The sequence below is a fragment of the Rissa tridactyla genome, chromosome 15 (genome assembly GCF_028500815.1).
Source record: "Rissa tridactyla isolate bRisTri1 chromosome 15, bRisTri1.patW.cur.20221130, whole genome shotgun sequence".
NCBI classification, from domain to species: Eukaryota; Metazoa; Chordata; class Aves; order Charadriiformes; family Laridae; genus Rissa; species Rissa tridactyla.
In genome coordinates, this window is record NC_071480.1 from 11,396,791 (window position 1) to 11,415,829 (window position 19,039).

At 54.6% G+C, this 19,039-nt stretch overlaps 2 protein-coding genes across 4 annotated transcripts; both read left to right on the top strand.

The window, feature by feature from the left end:
• The first annotated feature begins 1,983 nt into the window (after positions 1–1,983).
• SIRT7 (sirtuin 7) lies at positions 1,984–6,407 on the top strand. Of its 2 annotated transcripts, XM_054221552.1 has the most exons (10): positions 1,984–2,141; positions 2,212–2,349; positions 2,899–3,003; positions 3,997–4,067; positions 4,171–4,243; positions 4,717–4,815; positions 5,239–5,475; positions 5,719–5,799; positions 5,967–6,073; positions 6,167–6,407. In XM_054221552.1, the coding sequence occupies exons 1-10, from the start codon at positions 2,046–2,048 to the stop codon at positions 6,381–6,383; spliced, it is 1,224 nt and encodes a 407-aa protein (XP_054077527.1). In that variant the 5' UTR covers positions 1,984–2,045; the 3' UTR covers positions 6,384–6,407. The 2 variants fall into 2 exon arrangements, with proteins under 2 accessions (XP_054077527.1, XP_054077528.1); XM_054221553.1 differs by lacking the exon at positions 2,212–2,349 and having other exon boundaries at positions 1,991–2,141.
• Positions 6,408–6,483: 76 nt separating this feature from the next.
• On the top strand, positions 6,484–18,028 carry PCYT2 (phosphate cytidylyltransferase 2, ethanolamine). 2 transcript variants are annotated; one of them, XM_054221634.1, is made up of 13 exons: positions 6,484–6,588; positions 7,021–7,109; positions 8,253–8,414; positions 10,247–10,313; positions 10,802–10,886; positions 11,955–11,999; positions 13,344–13,482; positions 14,159–14,241; positions 14,424–14,501; positions 15,101–15,166; positions 15,414–15,479; positions 15,986–16,074; positions 16,760–18,028. In XM_054221634.1, exons 1-13 carry the CDS (start codon positions 6,500–6,502, stop codon positions 16,848–16,850), a joined length of 1,149 nt encoding a protein of 382 aa, XP_054077609.1. In that variant the 5' UTR covers positions 6,484–6,499; the 3' UTR covers positions 16,851–18,028. The 2 variants fall into 2 exon arrangements, with proteins under 2 accessions (XP_054077609.1, XP_054077610.1); XM_054221635.1 differs by lacking the exon at positions 11,955–11,999 and having other exon boundaries at positions 6,528–6,588.
• Positions 18,029–19,039: the final 1,011 nt, after the last annotated feature.

Sequence of the window (19,039 nt, forward strand, 5' to 3'; positions counted from 1 at the left end):
GCTATTTGTGGCCAGGCTCCATTTCCACAAACGCTTTGATCCCCCTCTCCCCTCCCCACAGATTCGAGCTGATTACTGAGTTGTTTTAGAGAAGCAGGATGTGGGGGTGAAGTCCATGTGATCTCCTGGCTGCTGAAAGTCTCCTGAGCGGAAGGCACGGTCCAGGATGGCACAAGTGAAACTGCAATCTTGTGGAGAGGCACGGTTTGCCATACTGGGTGGGTTTTGGTGATGTGTTTCTCACGTAGCTGAGCAGATACTGCTGTCCTCGGGGCTGAGAAGCAGGTAAACCTGATGAAAGCCACAATGTGGCGGGAGAGGAGCAGACAGTTGGTGGGGATTTCCTGCTGGAGGGGGAGATCAGCTTTGCTGTGGTTGGTTGGGACTTTAGGTAGAAGCTGTTTGGGATGGTTTTCTCAGTGAACTTCCTGGACGAGGAGTGGGTTAGAACATTGCCTCCAGGCTTCCCCCTCCCATCCCTGGGCTTTCTCTTCTCTGAGCTGAAGTGTCTGACGTGCCACTTCCCAGCTGTTCACTGGATGGGCTACGCACTGAGCAGTGCTCGGCACCGAACTCTGGGCTCTAACCTTTGTCTTCCAACTGGTGATGTGGTGCCTGGAAGAGGTGAGATTTCCCAAAACACGGAGTGCTCCAGTTGGCCTGGGCTGTTGGTCCCAACCTGTCCCTCCTGGAGCCAGCCTGAGATCGAACCCAGCTGGAGGCCTGACCTCAGCAGGGTGAGCAGCCTAGGCTTTGTGGCTAGGATTGGTTAGGAACTGAGCTCTGGGGGCTGGAGGCTGTGGTGTGAGGAGGGCCCCGTCAACAGGGCAGGCGATGATGGGCGATCCTGCAGCCATGGTGTGCTTGCTTCCATTGTGCTCTGCAGCAAGGAATGTCCGGGCCCTTCCCTGCCTGCTGGGTGGCAGCTGCACTGCTTTGGAGTGAGACTGTGAGTTAGGGGGACAGAGCAGGCGGCAGCACCGACTCCACCAGACGTTAACGCTGTTGTTTCTCCTCCCTTGTGCTCTGCTTGCTGGCTTGTGGCCCCAGCCTGCTCCGAGTGGCCCAGCGTGTTTGATGAGGACGGGTCGCGTAGGGGGGGAGCAGGGGCAAAGCCATGGCTGCAGGGTGCCTGTGTGGCAGACGAGCTCTGCGGGCGCTGGGCTGGATGTCAGCGGGGCCGTGGTCCCCTCGTGAGCGCTGCTTCCCTGTGCTAGCGCGTTGGTTTTGGTTTTGTTCTCAGTGAAGTGCTGGACCCCGAGTGATGTATTTCTGCCGTGTCCAAGGAGTCTCCCGTCCCGTCCCGGGGACCCGGTCCCCTGCCAGCTGGCTGCCCGTGCCCGCGCGAGGTGGCCCTGCCCGAGCCGTCACGCTGACTCTCTCTCGTGTATAGCGTTCTGGAGTGTGACAGTTCTTGTTCCTGAGGTGCTCGTCCGTTTGGTTTCCTGCTGTGAAGGGTGTCGTGTTTCCTTTCTCCTTTTCCCGGTGCCGTCGCGCTGGGGCGGGGGCCCTGCGGCGGAGCGACCCCGTGGAGCGGCCCCCGCCGCCGGTTTGTGTATCTTGTGGTGAATTGTGTAAAGTGACCCCCGCCTTGCGCAGCCTCGGCGGGCATCGCTCCCCGACAGGGCCGGGGCGGCTGGACGAGGGGAATGGTCCCGTGCCCCCGCCCGGCTCCCTCCCCGCCGCCCCCGGCCCGGGTCTCCCGGCGGCCTGAGGCCGCGGCCCGCCCCGCCCGGGGCTCCGGGGCTGGGCGCGGCGGGCGGCGGTATTTATTGCTAAGTTATTGCCGGGGCGGCGGGCGGGCGTTATTTATTGCTGTACAGAGTGTCCGTCCGCGGCCGCCGCTGTTTTGTACGTGACAATAAACCGCTTTCAAACAGCCCCGCCTGGCGCTTCCTTGGGGCGCGGTCCGCCGCGGCGCGGGGGGGGGCGCTGTCGCACACGGGGCGGCGCCGCCGGAAGTGGCTCGCGGCCGCTCTCGCCGGATAGCGGAAGCGGCGCCGCGGCGGGGCGGCCGGCAGCGGAAGCGGGGCGCTTCCGGGACGATGGCGGCCGGCGGCAGCCTGAGCCGCTCGGAGCGGAAGGCGGCGGCGCGCGCCGAGATCCTGCGGCAGGAGGAGCAGCGGGACCGGCGGAGACAGGTACGGCACAGCCCGGCCCGGCCCGCCCCGCCGCCGCGGGCCGCCGTGACCGGCCGTCTGTACCGGGCAGGTGTCCCGCATCTGGAGGAAGCCGCCGGCGGAGCGGAGCCCCGAGGAGTGCCAGGCGCTGAGCGAGAGCGAGGACATCGTCCGGGAGCTGGAGCGGCGCCGCAAGCGGCGCGAGCGGCTGCGCCGGCGGCAGGAGGAGGTGGGCGGCCGGGGGCGGCACCGGGCGGCGGCATCCCGCCTCTGCAGCCGCTGCTCGGTTCGCGGGGAGCGGCCCGCGGGGAGAGGAGCCCTGCTCTCCCGGGTGTGTGTGGGGGGCGGAATGAGGTCTCCGGGCTGGCGGCTGCGTGGGCCGCGGTGGAAAACGGCTGAGGCGCCTCACCGGGAGCGGCGCTGGCCCCCGGGGCTGCGGCCTCCCGCGGCTGCCCTCGGTTTGTCTCTGCATCAGCCTTGCTTTCAGCGGCTGCCAGGTTCCAAACGTGTGTTTTCCAAATGCGTGCGGTTTTCTGGACGTGGCCGTGTCTCGGGAGGGCGGATCTGCACGCACCGCTCTCCAGGAAGATTTTTCCCTTGGCCTCCTGTGGACAACGCCCATATTATTTTATTTAGAAACCACTTCTGATAATGCTGGTGTTGTTTTATCTGGCTCAGCTAGGCCCATATGAAAACTTGCAGGGAGCTCCCTGTTCCTCCGATTCAGCGATGCACTGTATCTCAGAAACATGTGAACTTGCCCAGTTCTATTTTCTAGGTGTGTGATGAACCAGAGGAGTTAAAGAGAAAGGTGACTGAGCTGGCGGCTGCTGTCCGGAATGCCAAGCACCTTGTCATCTATACAGGAGCCGGGATCAGTACGGTAGGATTCTTTGGGGGTGAGTGGCTGGAGCTTTGGGAGCTCCTTCAGGAGTGTTGCGATATTGTTTGGACTATTTTTGTGGTTTCCAAATGACTACGTGATGCGTGTTCTGAGTCTGGGCTGCTACATTAACGCTGCTGCGCTGCAAACCGTGACCAGGACATTCTCTAGTTTGCATCCCGGGCTTGCGCCTGCTGCCCAAGAAATTCCCAGGCTGCATCACCTCTGCGACCGTGTGAAGAATGTGCTTCTTAAACAAGGAGATCTCTAGTCTTACTTCATTCAAGTCTCTTCAACTACTTTTGGTGTAAAACCTAAAAAAGAAGTTAGCTAACTAACATTGACTGTGTTAACGGACAAGCAGGAGTAGCTGGTGGCTATCAGAACTTATAAATGATGCTTTAAGAAATGTTTGGTTTCAGTGGCCTCTGGGAAAGCGGAAATCTGGTTCTGCCTCTTCTAATGTGACATACGTCACCTTTGTCTGAAGTCTGAGACGGGAACCTTCTTTTTCTTTTCCTTTTTCTACAGTTTGTGCTGATACTGAGCATGATTCTGGGCAAGGTGTATGAGTGCTAATGTCACAATTTTTTTTGCTAAAGAACAATGAGTGCAAGGTACCAGAAATCAGTCCAGTGAAAATAAGGATAGCTTCAAGAATTGAGTTCTATGTAGGGAAATTGGAAGTACCAAGAGTCAAAAAGAGTTCTGGAGGGATTCCTTGACAGTAAAATTGAAGAAAATAAATACTGGAGGTGAAAATGAGAGCTGTAAGGCAGGAGAAGAGATGCTAGAAAGAGAGAGAGAAAACACATGAAAAGAAGGGTTTCCTGCAATTAGGGAACCACTGTGCTAGAAAACTTGGAGTGAATGAAAAAGCACCTGTGAGTGAGGTGTATCTGGCTGTCCTGGGTGAGACCGGGTTGATGTGTTTGTGGACACGGGGTACGAACCTCCCCTTCAGGCCTCCTTTTTCCTCCCCTGCTAACACAGGCAGCATCAATCCCAGACTACAGAGGCCCTAACGGCATATGGACGTTGCTGCAGAAGGGCAGGAGCATCAGGTAAGGAGACAAATTCTGAGTTGCGTAGCAGAAAGCTGATACTGAGAGAGAGATTAATGGCAAGAAAAAAAAAAACCTCTTTTATTTCCTTGCTTCTTGTCAGGGCTACAGACCTGAGCGAGGCAGAGCCCACGCTCACCCATATGAGCATTGCCTGCCTACACAAGCATAATCTGGTAAGATATTTTTTCCTCACCTCACTTGTGCTCCTCTGTCTGAAGTATGATAAATGAAACCCACCAGGGGAAAAAAGCTTTTCACGAGATTGCCTAACGACTGTTTTTACTCAGGAGGCCACACATCCATGTAGGGAAAAGCGCCTGTGCTCACGTATGGCTGAGCCTTTGTTAGGCTAGCTCCAGACTGTAGCTCTGGCAGGTTTTCCCCTGGTGCCTTTTCTTTAACACCTTGTATTTGCCTCCCGGTGAGGCTGGTCTGGGGACCAGTAGAGCCAGTAGAGCTCTGTTTAGCAGGAGGAGTCTTTTCATTTAGCTTTCCCAAAGGTCTGCTCTCCATGCGTTTCTTCTGTGGGTTCTGCTCAGAGGTACAGGGCTATTTGGTGCATATTGAGACATACACGTCACCTGCATTTGAGTAATACTTTCAGTCTTCTGTGTGTGTGTGTTAGCTCTGTTTTATTCTCTTCAAGGTGCAGCATGTGGTGTCTCAAAACTGTGATGGGCTGCACCTGCGGAGCGGGTTACCCCGAGCAGCAATATCTGAGCTTCATGGAAACATGTACATAGAGGTGAGCAGCCAGAACAGGATAAAGTTATTGTCTAGCGGCCTCACAAGATGATCATGTAAACTATTTCTCTCTCATTAGCCCACGAATTAGTACAAGGGCTAGCCTCTGCTTAGTTCATACCTTCAGGCCATCAGATTTGGGGTGAACTAGATAGCAAGTGCCAAAACAAAGTGTTCTGTACTTGCTAGAGCCTTCTCCTTCCAGCTACTGTTCCTCAGACCTTCTCTGAAATCACTCCTGTGGCAGAGTCTGTAATTCCACTTGCTAGTTGAGGTTTTCCAAGCTTTTCCAAGTCAGTGTCTGATCCCTGACGGATCCCTTCTACTGCTTCCATTTTATTATCCCCCCAAAAGTGCTTTTCTTCTGAGAGAAGTGGCTGGCTCCTGATGATGTAACTGCTTTTTTGCTGTCGTCCTGCACCAGGTCTGCACTTCCTGTACACCCAACAGAGAGTACGTGCGAGTGTTTGATGTGACGGAGCGCACAGCCCTGCACAGGCATCACACTGGCAGGATGTGCCACAAGTGTGGGGCGCAGTTGAGAGATACAATCGTCCACTTTGGGGAGAAGGGGACGTTGAGGCAGCCCCTGAACTGGGAAGCAGCAACAGAAGCTGCAAGCAAAGCAGATGTGATTCTTTGTCTGGGTTCCAGCTTAAAGGTAACTTTAGAGACTCGGTGAAGATTGTTAGCAGCATTCCCTCTTGGTGATACACCTTGGTGCTGAGCAGTCTCCTCCCAAACAGACAACTGTAAACTCTGGTGTCAGGATTCGCCCACCATCTGTGATAGTCTCTCTTCCTCCCTCTTTCCCCTCCTGGTAATACATTCCTTTTCCTCTCGCTGATACGGTTTGCAGTTACGCGTGCCTTTGGCTGTACTGATCATCTCTATTTTGTGGCAGGTCTTGAAAAAATACCCCCGTCTCTGGTGCATGAGCAAGCCACCCACTCGTCGTCCAAAGCTGTATATTGTGAACCTGCAGGTGAGGGCCATTTGTGCTGGGTTTGAGGGGCTGAGGGGACGCTGGCGGGCGGCGAGCCTGTCTGTGCGGGGTGCGGACTTTGGCCGGATCCAGGGCCCGATCCCGGGCAGGGCCCCCACTGCTCGCGGGAGGTCTCCGCAGCCGCGGCTCTGCTGTCGCCCCTGCAGTGGACGCCCAAGGACGACCTGGCTGCCCTGAAGCTGCACGGCCGCTGCGACGATGTGATGCGGCTGCTGATGGCGGAGCTGGGGCTGGAGATCCCGCGCTACGACCGGTGAGCAGCCCGCAGCCCTGCGGCGGCTGCGCCCGGGGCAGACCGGGGCCGAGGGCCGGTGTCAGCCGCCTCACGGTCCCCCTCTCTCCGCAGGGCGAGGGACCCCATCTTCGCGCTGGCCGAGCCGCTGCGCCCCGGGGAGGAAGGCACGCACTCGCGGAAGCCGGTGGCCCCGCCGCCGGGCGACGAGCGGCCGCCGGGCGACGAGCCGCCGCGGGAGGAGGAGGAGGCGGCGGAGGCGCCCGCCCGGGCCGGGGGCTGGCTGGGCCGCGGCTGCGCCAAGGGCGCCCGGCGCAGGAAGAGCCACTGAGGGCGGGCGGGCCCAAGATGGCGGCGGGGGCGGGCGGGCGGCGCGGCGGGGCGGGGCGGGCGGCGGCCCCGCTCGCTCGGTTGCGGGCGGGCGGCGCCGCCGGTGACAGCGCGGCCATGCTGCGCAACGGGGCGGCGGGCGGCGGCGGCCCGGCGGCGGGCGGCGCGGCGGCGCAGCGGCCGGTGCGCGTCTGGTGCGACGGATGGTGAGTGGGGCGGGCGGCGGGAATAAACCGTGTTGGCTGCCATGGTGCCTCCGGCTTCTCTGTCATCGCGGCGCGGACGGGCCCCGCGGGCGGCAGCGGGACGTGACCGCTCCGCCGCCGGGAGCGGCCTCGGGCCCGCGGTGCCCCGGTTCCCCAGCGCTGCCGGCGGGGCCGTCCTGGGCGCCCGGGGCTGCAGCCGGACCCGGCGCGCAGTCGGGGGGGACCCAGACCGGCAGCCCCGGCCGGGGCGGGTTATGGCGGCGTGAGGGAGCCGCCGCCTCCCCGTGAGTGGCCGGTCGCCGCCTGACAGCAGAGACCCCGAACCTCCGAGCCCCGGGGCCGGTCCCCGACAGCGCTGCGGGGGGGAAGGTCACCCACTGCCCGGCACGGCGCGCCCCGTGTCCCCGCACTGAGCGGCCCTTGTCTTTCTAGCTATGACATGGTGCACTATGGCCACTCCAACCAGCTGCGCCAGGCTCGGGCCATGGGAGATTATCTGATTGTTGGAGTCCACACGGACGGTAAGAGGTTTTCGCAGTTTTTCACCTCGTGCTGCCTCTAGAATCGCCGGGCAGCGTTAGCCCCGAGAGAACAGAAATATCCCGATACGAAGCGGGCTTCTTCCTGCATCTCCTCAAGGAGCAGCAGCCTCCTAAAGGAAAGTATCTTCCCTGGGTAAAGGAGCAGAGTTACCCGTTTCGTGCTTTCTGGCGTGAGGGCTGGGGGGTTCAGAGCTTGCAGGCTTCCTTTTGAGGGGTGATCTGTGTTCTGTGCTGTAAAAACAATTGAACCGTTTGAAAAGCAGTGTGGTTTGCTGGTGCACACTGCAGAACTGATATTCCAAAACAACTTACTGTGTGGACAAAACTCGTTTCAAGTCCCTAGAATCGTAGAAGGGTTTGGGTGGGAAGGGACCTTAAAGCCCACCCAGTGCCACCCCCTGCCCTGGGCAGGGACACCTCCCACCAGCCCAGGTCGCTCCAAGCTCTGTCCAACCTGGCCTTGAACCCCTCCAGGGATGGGGCAGCCACAGCTTCTCTGGGCAGCCTGGGCCAGGGGCTCACCGCCCTCACAGCAAAGAATTTCTTCCTCAGATCTCATCTAAATCTTCCCTCTTTCAGTTTAAAACTGTTACCCCTTGTCCTATCGCTCCTCTCCCTGATCAAGAGTCCCTCCCCAGCTTTCTTAGAGCCCCTTTAGGGACTGGAAGGGGCTCTAAGATCTCCCTAGAGCCTGAGAGTTAAGCGCTAGGAACTAGTTCTTGCATGTGAGGATGGATTTTAAATTGGTTTATGGATGTATATTTTCTAGCACAAACCAAATGTAGCATGAAGATATTGTTTAAAAGGGGAATTTTCCCCTCAGGGGCTGCCAAGAGGCCCAGGTGGTCCCCCCAGTAGGAAGCGTCTGGGTACAGGGGGATGCTGAGACCTTTTGCTTTCCGAGTGAATTCCAGGGCCCTTGTCACGCGCTTAGGAAATGCAACTGAATTACAATATTTTCTGATCTAGCTGTGGCTTCCTTCTCTACCACAAACCATTCCAGGCAGCATCTAGGCCCACAGTGAGGTTCACCTACTCGTGAAATGAGTGCGGCTGCTGTAGGTGGGCGTCTTTGTAGCCGTAGTACGTGCTTCTAACTGGGTTTTTCTGTTTCTTGCCCAGAGGAGATTGCCAAGCACAAGGGCCCCCCTGTCTTTACGCAGGAGGAGAGGTACAAAATGGTGCAAGCCATCAAGTGGGTGGATGAGATTGCTCCAGGAGCTCCCTATGTCACCACACTGGAAACCCTGGACAAGTATAACTGTGACTTCTGTGTGCATGGTGGTGAGTGGTATTCTGAAGCCATAACTGTATTAACACAGGCCCTCCGGGTCTTGTGTGCTCCTCATTTCCCTGCTGCAAACCGAGGAACTTTCTGGCCATGGGCAGATACCTCATGAGCGGAGGTCTGCCTTACCAACACCTGCGCTGGGCAGAATGGCCACTCCTGTTCTGGAGAAATATGTCTATGTGCCAGGCACCCTAAGAGTGGCCAAATCCCTTGGTTTAAAGCATCCCTTTCACTTAACAAAGGTGAAATGTGTTGTCTGACAGTTATCCTGAGGTTGCCCTTAGCACAAGCAGAAATTTGTGCATAGGGAAAAGTAATTTACAAAACTTAAACATGAAAAATGCTGTTAAAAAGGTAAGTGTGCAGAAATGCAATCAGGTTTATATCTGCTTATCCTGGGATGAGATCAGCTCTAAAAGCTTCTCTCTCTTTATCCAGCTGATAAGCTGTTCAGGGGCTTAGCTGACCGTGTGGTCAGAGTCCTAGTTCTTACTATGAACACTTTCTGTTTACAGTCACTGGAGAGAACCAGTGTTCTGAGGAAACATTCTTGCTTTTGTACTCTGTCCCTTCCTGGGACTGCTTCTCGTGTTCATCCAGCCTCAGCCCCTCCTCCCTACCCCTCTGAAGGTATTGTTCATTTAATCAGGAGTAGTCTTTGCGCTCATTTTACATCTTCCTCCTCTGATCCCAGCCACCTGCCATCGGTGAGCCAAGTGTCTAATTAAATGTGAAGAAATCATTAGTCTTCTATGAGATAGATACGCTTTTTCACGTGGACAGGGTGATTACCAAATTCCTTGTTAACTTCATTGCCTGCCCTGGACATGTGTTTGGGGCACGTGACCCCTTACTGGACTTGGTGAGGGATTATGGCAACAGAGAAGCGCCGGTGGCCTTTGCTCCAGTTTCCCTGCATTTATCCCCGCTGCCAAATCATTCAGTACTTCCACCTGAACAATACCCTCGCACGCTGCAGTTTTGCCAGGCTGCGTTTTTGCAAAAGATAAGTTTTGAAATAGCTGAGCTTAACTGGGGAGGTGACAGACAGCAAACCTGCTTTCTGCCTCTCTCCTGGCACGCAGAGCTGTGCCCGCAGCATGTTCTCTTCTCCTGCCCCTGCGCCCTCATCGTGCCACCCAGATGCGTGAGGGAGAATGCTCCTCAGCTGCCAGCACTGCAAACTGGCTGTTCTGCCAGGTGAAAGCCAGCTTAGGTTTTCACTTGTGAAGGTTTTATACTGTTACTGAAAGTAGATGAGAGGTGTTTTTGTAGATAAGAGTTAGGAACCGTGCCAAAGAACCACCAGAATTAACTCTGTCCAAGGGTGGCTTGATGTCACTGTAGAAGTGCCATCGCTGAGGGGGCGAACTGGCTGTTGGAGGACTGTTTAATTGACTGAAAAAGTTGCAAGATGAACCAACAGCTAAAACCGGTCCTAGAGAAGTTGTTAAGGTGGTTTTTAATACGGAGACTGATGGTAGCTGGTTATTGTCATTCAGGCAATAAATCAGTCGTTCCTGCTGCTGGATTCACTGCAAGGGCAGCCGGCTCAGATTTTCTGGACTATCTAAAAAACATGAGACCCCGTGGTTAATGGTGTTTATCATCCAGGAATATGCTTATCTCCACAGATAGGGCAGTCTTGCAAACCCCTGACGTTTCCATGGGATGCAGGATGGATCCCGTGTGTGTGCACAGGGATTCAGACTGCAGGAGTTCTAGTCTGGCTTGTGCGATGGACCTGTTCAGCTGCTGCTGTCGTTCTACACCAGTTTTTGTGCAAGGCTTGGGGTGCGGTTCTGAGGCTCTTCTCTCCCTGCAGATGACATCACCTTAACGATAGATGGCAAGGACACTTATGAGGAAGTGAAGACAGCAGGGCGATACAGGTAACCCATTGCTATTTACCTTTTTATCCTGTTTTGTACAGAGTTTCTGGGAGTTCATGCCCTGAAGGGAAGTCAGATGAAACACAGCTCTCTTCAGGTCACACTTTAATTCTGATGTAACGTGTCTCAGAGCTTCAGTTGCTCACACTATTTTGGCTTCTGGGAAGTGTTGCAGACTCGCAACTGGCAGGGGCTTCCTGTTCCGGGCAAATGCTAGTTCTGGTCCTGAAGCCTTGCTGGGAGTGAGCTCTGTTGGGAAGTCTGTGCAAGGTAAGTTTTCCTCCTATGAGCAGTTGCTGTGGTGTGAAGAAGAGGCAGAGGCTCAGCAAATGAGCGTTATATCAAGAGCAGGTAGAAGGAAGACTTTCTCAGGACGGTCCCTGGTTTGGATTTGTCAGGTGTCATGGGTGTTCCTGTGGTAACGGTGGGAAGAGAAGAGGCATATGCTTCTGTGGCTTCTGCTTTATCCTTTGCTTGTCTCCCTGCAGGGAATGCAAACGCACCCAAGGTGTGTCCACTACTGACCTCGTTGGCCGTATGCTGCTCATGACTAAGGCTCACCACAGCAACATAGTGAGTCAGAGGGCTTTGGGTGGGAGTTTGGAGTCCAGGGCATACGCCAGCTCTTTCCTTTTGCTGTCCCAAATGGCAGTAGAGCTCCTGGGTCTGGCTCCTAGGTGCACGGAGAACTGGCAAGCAGATTACGGGCAGTGGCAGCAAAACAACCTGCTTATGTTTGCTTAATCCTGTCTGCGATCACAGTGTGATCTCGGCCTGCGCTGCTTTGGAAAGGTGTGGGGGGATAAAAGCTTCGATCCCTCATGATTGGTGTGGGCTTCAGGAGTGTTACAGGAACTACAGGCTAGCCTATGGCTTCTGCGAGGGTGAAACTACATGGTGCAGCCACATTGATCTAGCAGCCCAGTGCTGCTAGAATTGGAAAGTCCTCTTCCTTCCCACTGAGCTGCCTGCTTCTGCCTTCTGCTGTCTCTAGTCTTATTGGACCTTTCTTGAGTCTCCTTGGCTCACTACCTGGTAGATAGACAACCTAACCAAAGAAAAATAAAGGAAGTAGTTTTATGTTGGTTAATGAGTTTAATTGACTTGGTAAACAAGCAATCCAGAGAACAGAATCACCTAGATAACAGCAGGGACAAGACGAGGGACGCATGAGAGAATTCAGGGGTAGAGGGAGGTCTTTTATGTGCTGAGCTGTTAGGTTGGCTTAGCCTTAATGTGTAAGTTCACACCAACATCTGGCACAGCGCTACTGTCTGTCTGCAGAGATCTGAGCCTGTCCCTAGTGGAGTGTCTTCAGGAGGAGGAGGGATGCTGTCCTGTTAGGGGCTTGCAGAGTCGAGGCAGGACGTAGGCGTGCAGCGCCATCGGGTCTGCAGGTTGGGCAAGAACCACCGTCACTGTGTGGTGCCAGGCTGGGATCAGATGAGGATGTTTCACCTCACTCATGCTGGGACACGACTCTGGTTTAGATATTAACTAGTTTGTCAGCATTCAGTGCCAAGGATCAATGATGTGCAACCTGAGCCTGGACCTCCTGGCACTTCTGCCCCACACAAGCGTGTTCTTGGTTGGATGAGCTATGTGAGTGCTTAAACGTTTTGACTCTTTATCTCCCTTCAGGATGAGGACCTAGACTATCGGAAGCACACTGACAACTTTGGGAAGGTAACGTGAGTTCTGGTCGTGGACGTCTGGTTGTTGTCCTGTCTGAGAAGGATTCAAAATGTGCTTTCTGGCCTGTGTCGCATTTAGTAGTAACCTCAGTTAAACATCTGCCCTCCCGTAAAGTAGCTGCTGTAGTCAGTGGAATAGGCAGGAGTGGCTGCACAGGGCTGGCGAGTGAACTGTACGTCAGCGATGCCATAGAGCTGTTGCACCCATTGAGCCTTCACTAGTTTTCTGGCTTGCATGTAAATTCTGTATCGCCGCTTCCTTTGGGACCGAAGTGCCTGCAGTTCCAGCGCAGGGACAGCCTCTGTGGATGCTCCTTTTAGTGCTCGTGTTGTTAAAGGTGTTGCATTAGGTCTGGGAAGGGTTTATGTGGCAGGCACGTAGCTAGCATGCTGTACTGCAGAATTAGTATGCCTGGTTTTCAAATCTCAGCGCACTTCTCCTGGGGCTCTCTGCCATTGTGGCCAGCTTGTGTCCTGGACTACCTCCAAAGAGCTTCCCCCCCCCGAGTGTTGGGTTGTCCCTGATTAACAAGCATCTGGGCCTGTGGCTTGAGTAAGTCTTTTACTAACAGGGGTTTGCTGACCAGGCTGAATCATCCTCTGCGTTCTCCACCACATTGGGTTTTTTGAGCAGGCTTTATGGGACCTGTAGTTCCAGCACGGCTGTTTCCTGGTGCTTGGATCCGGGGAGAATATCTGTGCACCAGGTCCCTGCATGACCCTGCCAGCTGAGCCCCCTTCTGCATGCTGCCGTTGGATGGCTTGCCGAGTTGTCTCCTTCCTTCCACGTCCTGTAGCGCCGGTTGCTTTAGAGAGGGAGCGAAGCAGGGGCCGGAGCTGGTGATTCGATGGCTGTTTCCAGAACTGCCACATGGCGGGGATAAAGCTCCGTCTTCGGTTTCACCGGTCCTGGGATCTGGCCCTTGCTGGAGCTGTGGGTGATCCCCTGCCAGCCCTGGTCCGGGGGAACGGGTAGGCTGCCTTCGGGCTTGAGAAGAGCCTGAGTAGGTTGTGTGTTGTCTCCGTTAGTAAGTCTTGTCTCTCCTGGAAATCCGAGACTGCCCTGTTGCTTTCCTCCTTCCTGAGCTTTTCTCTCGGCATCTCCTTAGCTGGCTGTTGAGGGGATGATTTAGACCATGTTTGATAGAGTGAAAAGGGATTTCATGAGATTGCATAAATATTTGGTGCCAGGAATGTAGAAAGTCCAAGCTGCTAGGAGCTGTAGTACTTGCTAGCAAATGAAGGCTAGCAAATTGCCTGCAGCTGCATTCTGTGTGTTGTCCAAAGCCCTTCCTGGAGCCTGAAAAAGAAACATGTGGGGTCTGTGTTTTCCCAGGGGCCGAAAGGTCACAGTCCCTGGACTGGTGTCTCACAGTTCCTACAGACATCTCAGAAGATCATTCAGTTTGCATCAGGGAAGGAACCACAGCCAGGAGACACTATCATCTACGTGGCCGGAGCCTTTGATCTGTTCCGTATCCTTGACTCTGTTTTGTCAAGAAAGTAGCGTTGGTCTTTTTGTTTGATGTTTTCCTGTTTTGAGGCACCAGACTAGGATATTTACCTCTTTTTTTTTTTTTTTTTTTTTTTCTTCCCGCCCCCCCCCTTTTCTGTAGGTGTGCATGTGAGGGAGGAGGCAGGAGTTCTTACTGGCAGTTTCTTAAGTTTCTTAGTCACAGGACACTGAGAAAGGAGCTACAGTTCCTCTCTAAATCTCCTTAGAGAGATTTGTGGCTGTTGGAGGATTTCAGGAAGACAGTTGGATACTCTCAATGCTCTAGTGCTCGCACTCTAGTACCTCTTGAGGACTGTCTGTCACAGACCAGCTGACTGCACAGGGCGTCTGGAGCAGATGCTTCATCCCTGGGATGGTCTTTGAGGCATTGTGCCAGAACACCTGAAAGAGGGAGAGATTCTGGAGAGAGGCAAAGTTGAGTCCATGTGAGGTGAAGCTGAAAAGATGTCTGGCTTTTGCCTAGAACCTGTGGAGCCTGAGGAGGAAGGAGGGAACTGTTGTTAGGACATAGACAAGTAATGCAGAAATGAAATCCTTGGGATTCCTGTCTCCCACTGCGTTTTTTCAGCGCATCTGTTTCTGTCTTCCTTTCCCTGTTTTCCATGTTAGTTTCAGTTCCTTAAACAGGTCTACAGATATTGGGCATGTAGATTTCCTGGAGAAGGTTCACCAGCTGGCAGAGAAACCCTACATCATTGCTGGGCTGCACTTTGATCAGGTCTGTATGTAATGTTGTCCAAAGACAGAGCAGTTTGGCCCCTGTGCTTTCTGAAACAAGCAGGCTGTGCTCTGGAAGAAAGGGATGTATTGGCCAATACAGGATTTTCATGTTGGGAGAAAGTGAGAGGGAAAGGGCGTTGCTGTGTCTCTCTTCTAATTGTGCCTGGTGCTTTGCCTTAGGAAGTAAATCGCTACAAAGGGAAGAACTATCCCATCATGAACATCCACGAGAGAACGCTCAGCGTCTTGGCCTGTAGGGTAAGTGCCTGTAGGGTGGGTGCCTCTGCGCTGCTCCTGGAGCTGGGTGGTGTTCACCTGTAGCCAACAATCCTGCGTGAGTTCTTTGGCGTGCACTGAGAAGGCAAAGACAAGACTGATCCCTTCAGGCTGCCAGAGGTGCTGGCATGCTCTCAGGAGGAATCGCAAGCCCCTCTGTCGACCTGGCTAGCCTGAGCTGCTGAAGCCATCCACCTCTGTTCCACAGGCAGTGAAAGGCAGGGTGCCTTGCAGAGTGCTGCTCTGCTCTACCACTGTGTTCTTGTAGAAAACTCCGCTCCCTGCAGCAGGGCAGAAAATTCCTGGGAAAGAAATGTGGGGAGGCCCAGAACTGTGTGCCTTGGGCAATTAACTCTTGGATTTGCTGTATATGCAGTACCAGAAAACATATTCTTTAGTGGAACAAAAAGCTGCTATGCGACAAGCAGTGGCTGCTAAATTCACTTTCCTCTTCCCTCATTTGGGTTGCTGACTCTATGATCAGATGATCTGTTCAAGCCTGTTTAGGAAGCAGGCTGGCCTCTGTTTTGGTTCTATTTTTGTCTTTCAAATCTGGACTCTTTACCTGGTTTCTTTTCTAGTATGTCTCGGAAGTGGTGATCGGAGCCCCGTACGCTGTCACTGCTGATCTGCTGGATCACTTCAGGGTGAGAGTCTTTGCCTATAGATGTACGTGAAGATGTTGGGGTGTGATGTGCTTAGGGAGCTAAAGTGGTGCAGGAAAACACAGGGGTGTAGAACAGAGATGATCCTGCTGAGCAGGATTACCAGGAGCTCCAGGTGGACTGCCAGGCCTGGTACAGGAGGGGTGGCTTTGCTGATCTCCAGGCTGTGCTGCAGGAAAAGTCCCTGTCAACTTTTGGATCTTGTCAGCAACTTTGTGTCCTTCTCCAGGTAACACTTGTGTGCCACGGGATGACTGAGGTGGTACCAGACAAGGACGGTTCTGATCCGTATGAGGTAAGTTACTGACTGCTGTTGTCCATGCTTCTTTGTCAGCATTTGACAGATACCACGTAGCTTTGTTCGTGTTCCTGAGCTGAGAATCCGTATGGCAAAGGATGCTACCCAGGCAAGTCCTTGGCAGGTGGTGCTGTTTTTAATCCACCCCGAGGGTAGCTACTTGGAGCAGAGCCTGTAAATCATTCACAACAGCTCCGTTCTTTTCTTCTTCTTCTTCTTCTTCTTTTTTTTTTTTTTGTTTTGTTTTGGCGGTTTCTGATGACTTCATGGCAAAATAAGAAATCCTGTAATCTTTGCTCTGTGCCAGTCCTGGGCAGCTCCCCTGTACATGAAGCTTTGCTTTCAGCAGTTATTTATTCTGCCTCCTAGGAGATGGTTTTGTGTCATGCCTGGCTGGGTGCCCACAGGACCTGCCGTGACTTCTGCTCAGCTTTCACTCCTGAGCTGTAAACCCAGAGGTCCTGCATGTTTTTCACAGCTGAGTCCGGTGTGTTTGTTCACAGGAACCGAAGAGACGCGGCATTTTCCAGCTGGTGGACAGCGGCAGCAATCTCACCACAGATTTAATCGTGCAAAGAATCATCAAGAACAGGTTGGCTTTGTCCGTCTCCCAGTTCTGTTGCATACTGTCCCATCCAGCTTGTCTTAGGACTAATTAATGGGATCAAACAGGAAGAGAAGGGGGTATCTAAAGGCACAGAATCAGTGAACTGGTCCTTCATCTTCCATAGCTTGGATGGGCTGCTTAAATGTGGAAGTACTGGACTGTACGGGAAAAGGAATAGCTAAACCCTACTATACTAGAATGTGCTTCACAGCATGTTTTATTATTTTTCCTCCTCTATTAATGATAGAATTTCCTTGCTATGTTCTTGGGGATTTAGCATGTTGCTTCTTTCAGAGTTTGCTCTTTTAGGCCTGAGCCCGTCACCTTCAGTGACCTTGGCTCAGGTCAGTGGTAAATTTGATTTCAGTATTACGGCACTAAATTGTCTGTCCCAGGGCAGACCAAGTATGAAAGAGCAGCGTCTTCCGCAGAGGGAGAAGTAAGTCTTGTTTGGCCAGTGTGGGAGCCTAGGACTGTGGAGTTATGGTAACGGTTGTGGTAAGGTCTGGGTGCTGGCTCTCAGAGGAGGCTGGGGGTTACTGGTGAGGTTTCTGAAGTCCTCTCAGGACAAAGCAGCATAGGAGAAGCAGTGCTACCCTGCTCCAGGTGCTTTTAGTCTACTAGAAATATGTATGGATGAGAATCTCATGGCATTTTGTGATTAATGCAGGCTGGAGTTTGAAGCTAGGAACCAGAAGAAGGAAGCGAAAGAGCTGGCAGTGTTGGAGGCCATGAAGAGACTGGAAGAGGAGAAGCACTAGGCTGGCAGAGAGCCAACGTGTGGGTCGCCGAGCGCCACAGCCTCCCCCTCCTGGGGAGCAGAGAGCTCTTCGAGAGGGGACCCCGGAACGGGGACACTGCTGCCGGCATGTAGGATGTCCTGTCCTACCCTCTTCTGTCCTAGCTCCTCCTGCACTAATTATGCAGACGTAACGAGTCAGGATCCTGCTGCCTAGCTTTTCCTCCATTAATCAGCCCCCGTCCCCTTTCCCAGGAGGAGATTTGACAAAAGGAAAAAAAAAACCACAACCCAACAAACGGTTTTAATTATAACTAATATTTTAACATGTTGATGTGCTTTTACCTTCTGCCATTTCTGGCTTTTAGCAGGAGGGAAACAGAGTGGCCGCACAGGCCCCTTCTGCCCCTCCAGGTCTCTCTGTCCTGGCCCAAATCCGTGTTCCAGAGCGTCCTGTTGGGTGGTGGGGGGCGGCTGGACAGACTGGCGGGAATGGCCTCCCTGGGAAGGGATACGGCACCCCTGGTTCCACCGGACAGCGTTGGGTTGGGGGCGCTGGGCCGTCGCTGTGCCGGCTGCGGGAGGTGCCGATGTGCCCTGGGGTTCGTCGTGTCGCCTCTTCTCAGCCGCTGCCTCGGCGCGAGTGCCCGACCCGAAGCTGCTTGGGGCTGAGCTGGGTAAAGCCTCTCTCCGCTGTGACTGGTGCCGGTGAATCATCTGTGGCGCAGTGGCTGCTGCAAGGGGCAGGTGGCCCAGGGACCCCCAGTTCTGCCCTTTCCCTGGTGGGTTTGAGGGATTTCTCCACACGAGGCGTGGGAACGCTGGGGGCTTTTGCGAAAAGCTTTTCCTGTTGTGAGGCAGCAGGACGCGGCGCTGCCTGTAGACCGTGCTCGGAGCCCTGCTTGCTGCTGCCGCCAGCGTCCGCCTTGTTGCCCGATGGGTTGCCCAAGGGAGGGACTGTGTCGGCTGAAATGTCACGGCTGTTTTCCGAGGGCCGGCACGCTGGCCCTGCGGGGAGGAGCAGGGCCTGGGGAGGAGGGTGCTGGGCCGGGCCCCTTTCTGCCTCTTACATTCCAGGGTGCTGCGGTGGGTGTCCTGGGCCGCTCCCTGCACTGCGCGGGACGGTCCTTCCACGCCAGTTCTGTTGTCTTCTCTGTTGTAAACTTTTGTTGCTGATCATTAATAAAATGTTGAAGAGTACAGTGTTGGTCTCTCTGGGGCTGGAGCCCGAGTAGCAGGATGGGGCCTGTCCCCTGCCCAGAGACTCCTCTGCAGTGGCTCCTCCCGGGATCTCTGGTGGGAGCCGGGGGGAGGCTGCCATGGCCCGGGAACGAGTTGCCCTTGGTCAGCCTGGACGGAGCTTTGGGACATGTTTGGTTTGTTCTGGTGCAGGGGTTAGGGATCACTCTGGCTAGAAGCAGCCATTTGTTCTCACTGTGGGGGGAGGTTTTTGCTGAATTCACTAGAAAATTGAACTAGACTGCGTGAGGGGGTCTTGTCTTTGCTGTCTTCTGGGGTTTTACGTTTTCTGGACACTAAAATTGCAGCAGACTTTGCAGTGGAAAGGTGAGCGTCTCAGCAGTTCAGTGGGCTCATAACCATGGTGGGTATGGAGGGAGGAGGTGACCTGAATTCTGCTGCTGGCTTGGTGTATCGTGATGCCAAAGCAGCGTCTGCGAGAGCCTCGGCAGGGACAGATCAGCTGTGGAGCTCGGGATCTCACGGTTGCATCATTGCTAATCCCAGAGCCTGTGTTTGCATATTGGCATTTCAGTAATGAATGTGTCATCCACGACAAGAGCCAAGATGCCCGCCTGTGTGGGAATGCTCCCACAGAGCCCCTGGCAGGAGGGACTGGAGAACTCGGAGCCTCTTGTCCTCTCCCGATGCTGCTGGAGCCCCTCAGGTGCCTGCGGCAGGAACAGCATCCCACCCCTGCACTGCGTTGAGCACAGGTGATGCCAGGAGTGTATCCGCTCATCCTGGGCTCCTTCCAGCCCCAAGGCGGCTGCTGAGCCCCAGATGCTCCTGTTCGGATGGTCCTTGCTGCTCCCAGCCTTGGTGGCTGTGCTCCACTTCGTACTCTGGGCTCTCCTGCCCCCGGGCTCTGTGGGGAGATCTGCAGCTGGAGGAGAGGAAAGGGCAGCCCCGGGGGGTGCAGGAGGGATCCCAAACTTCTGCCGCCCTCTTTGGCGAGAAGGAAGGTGCTTC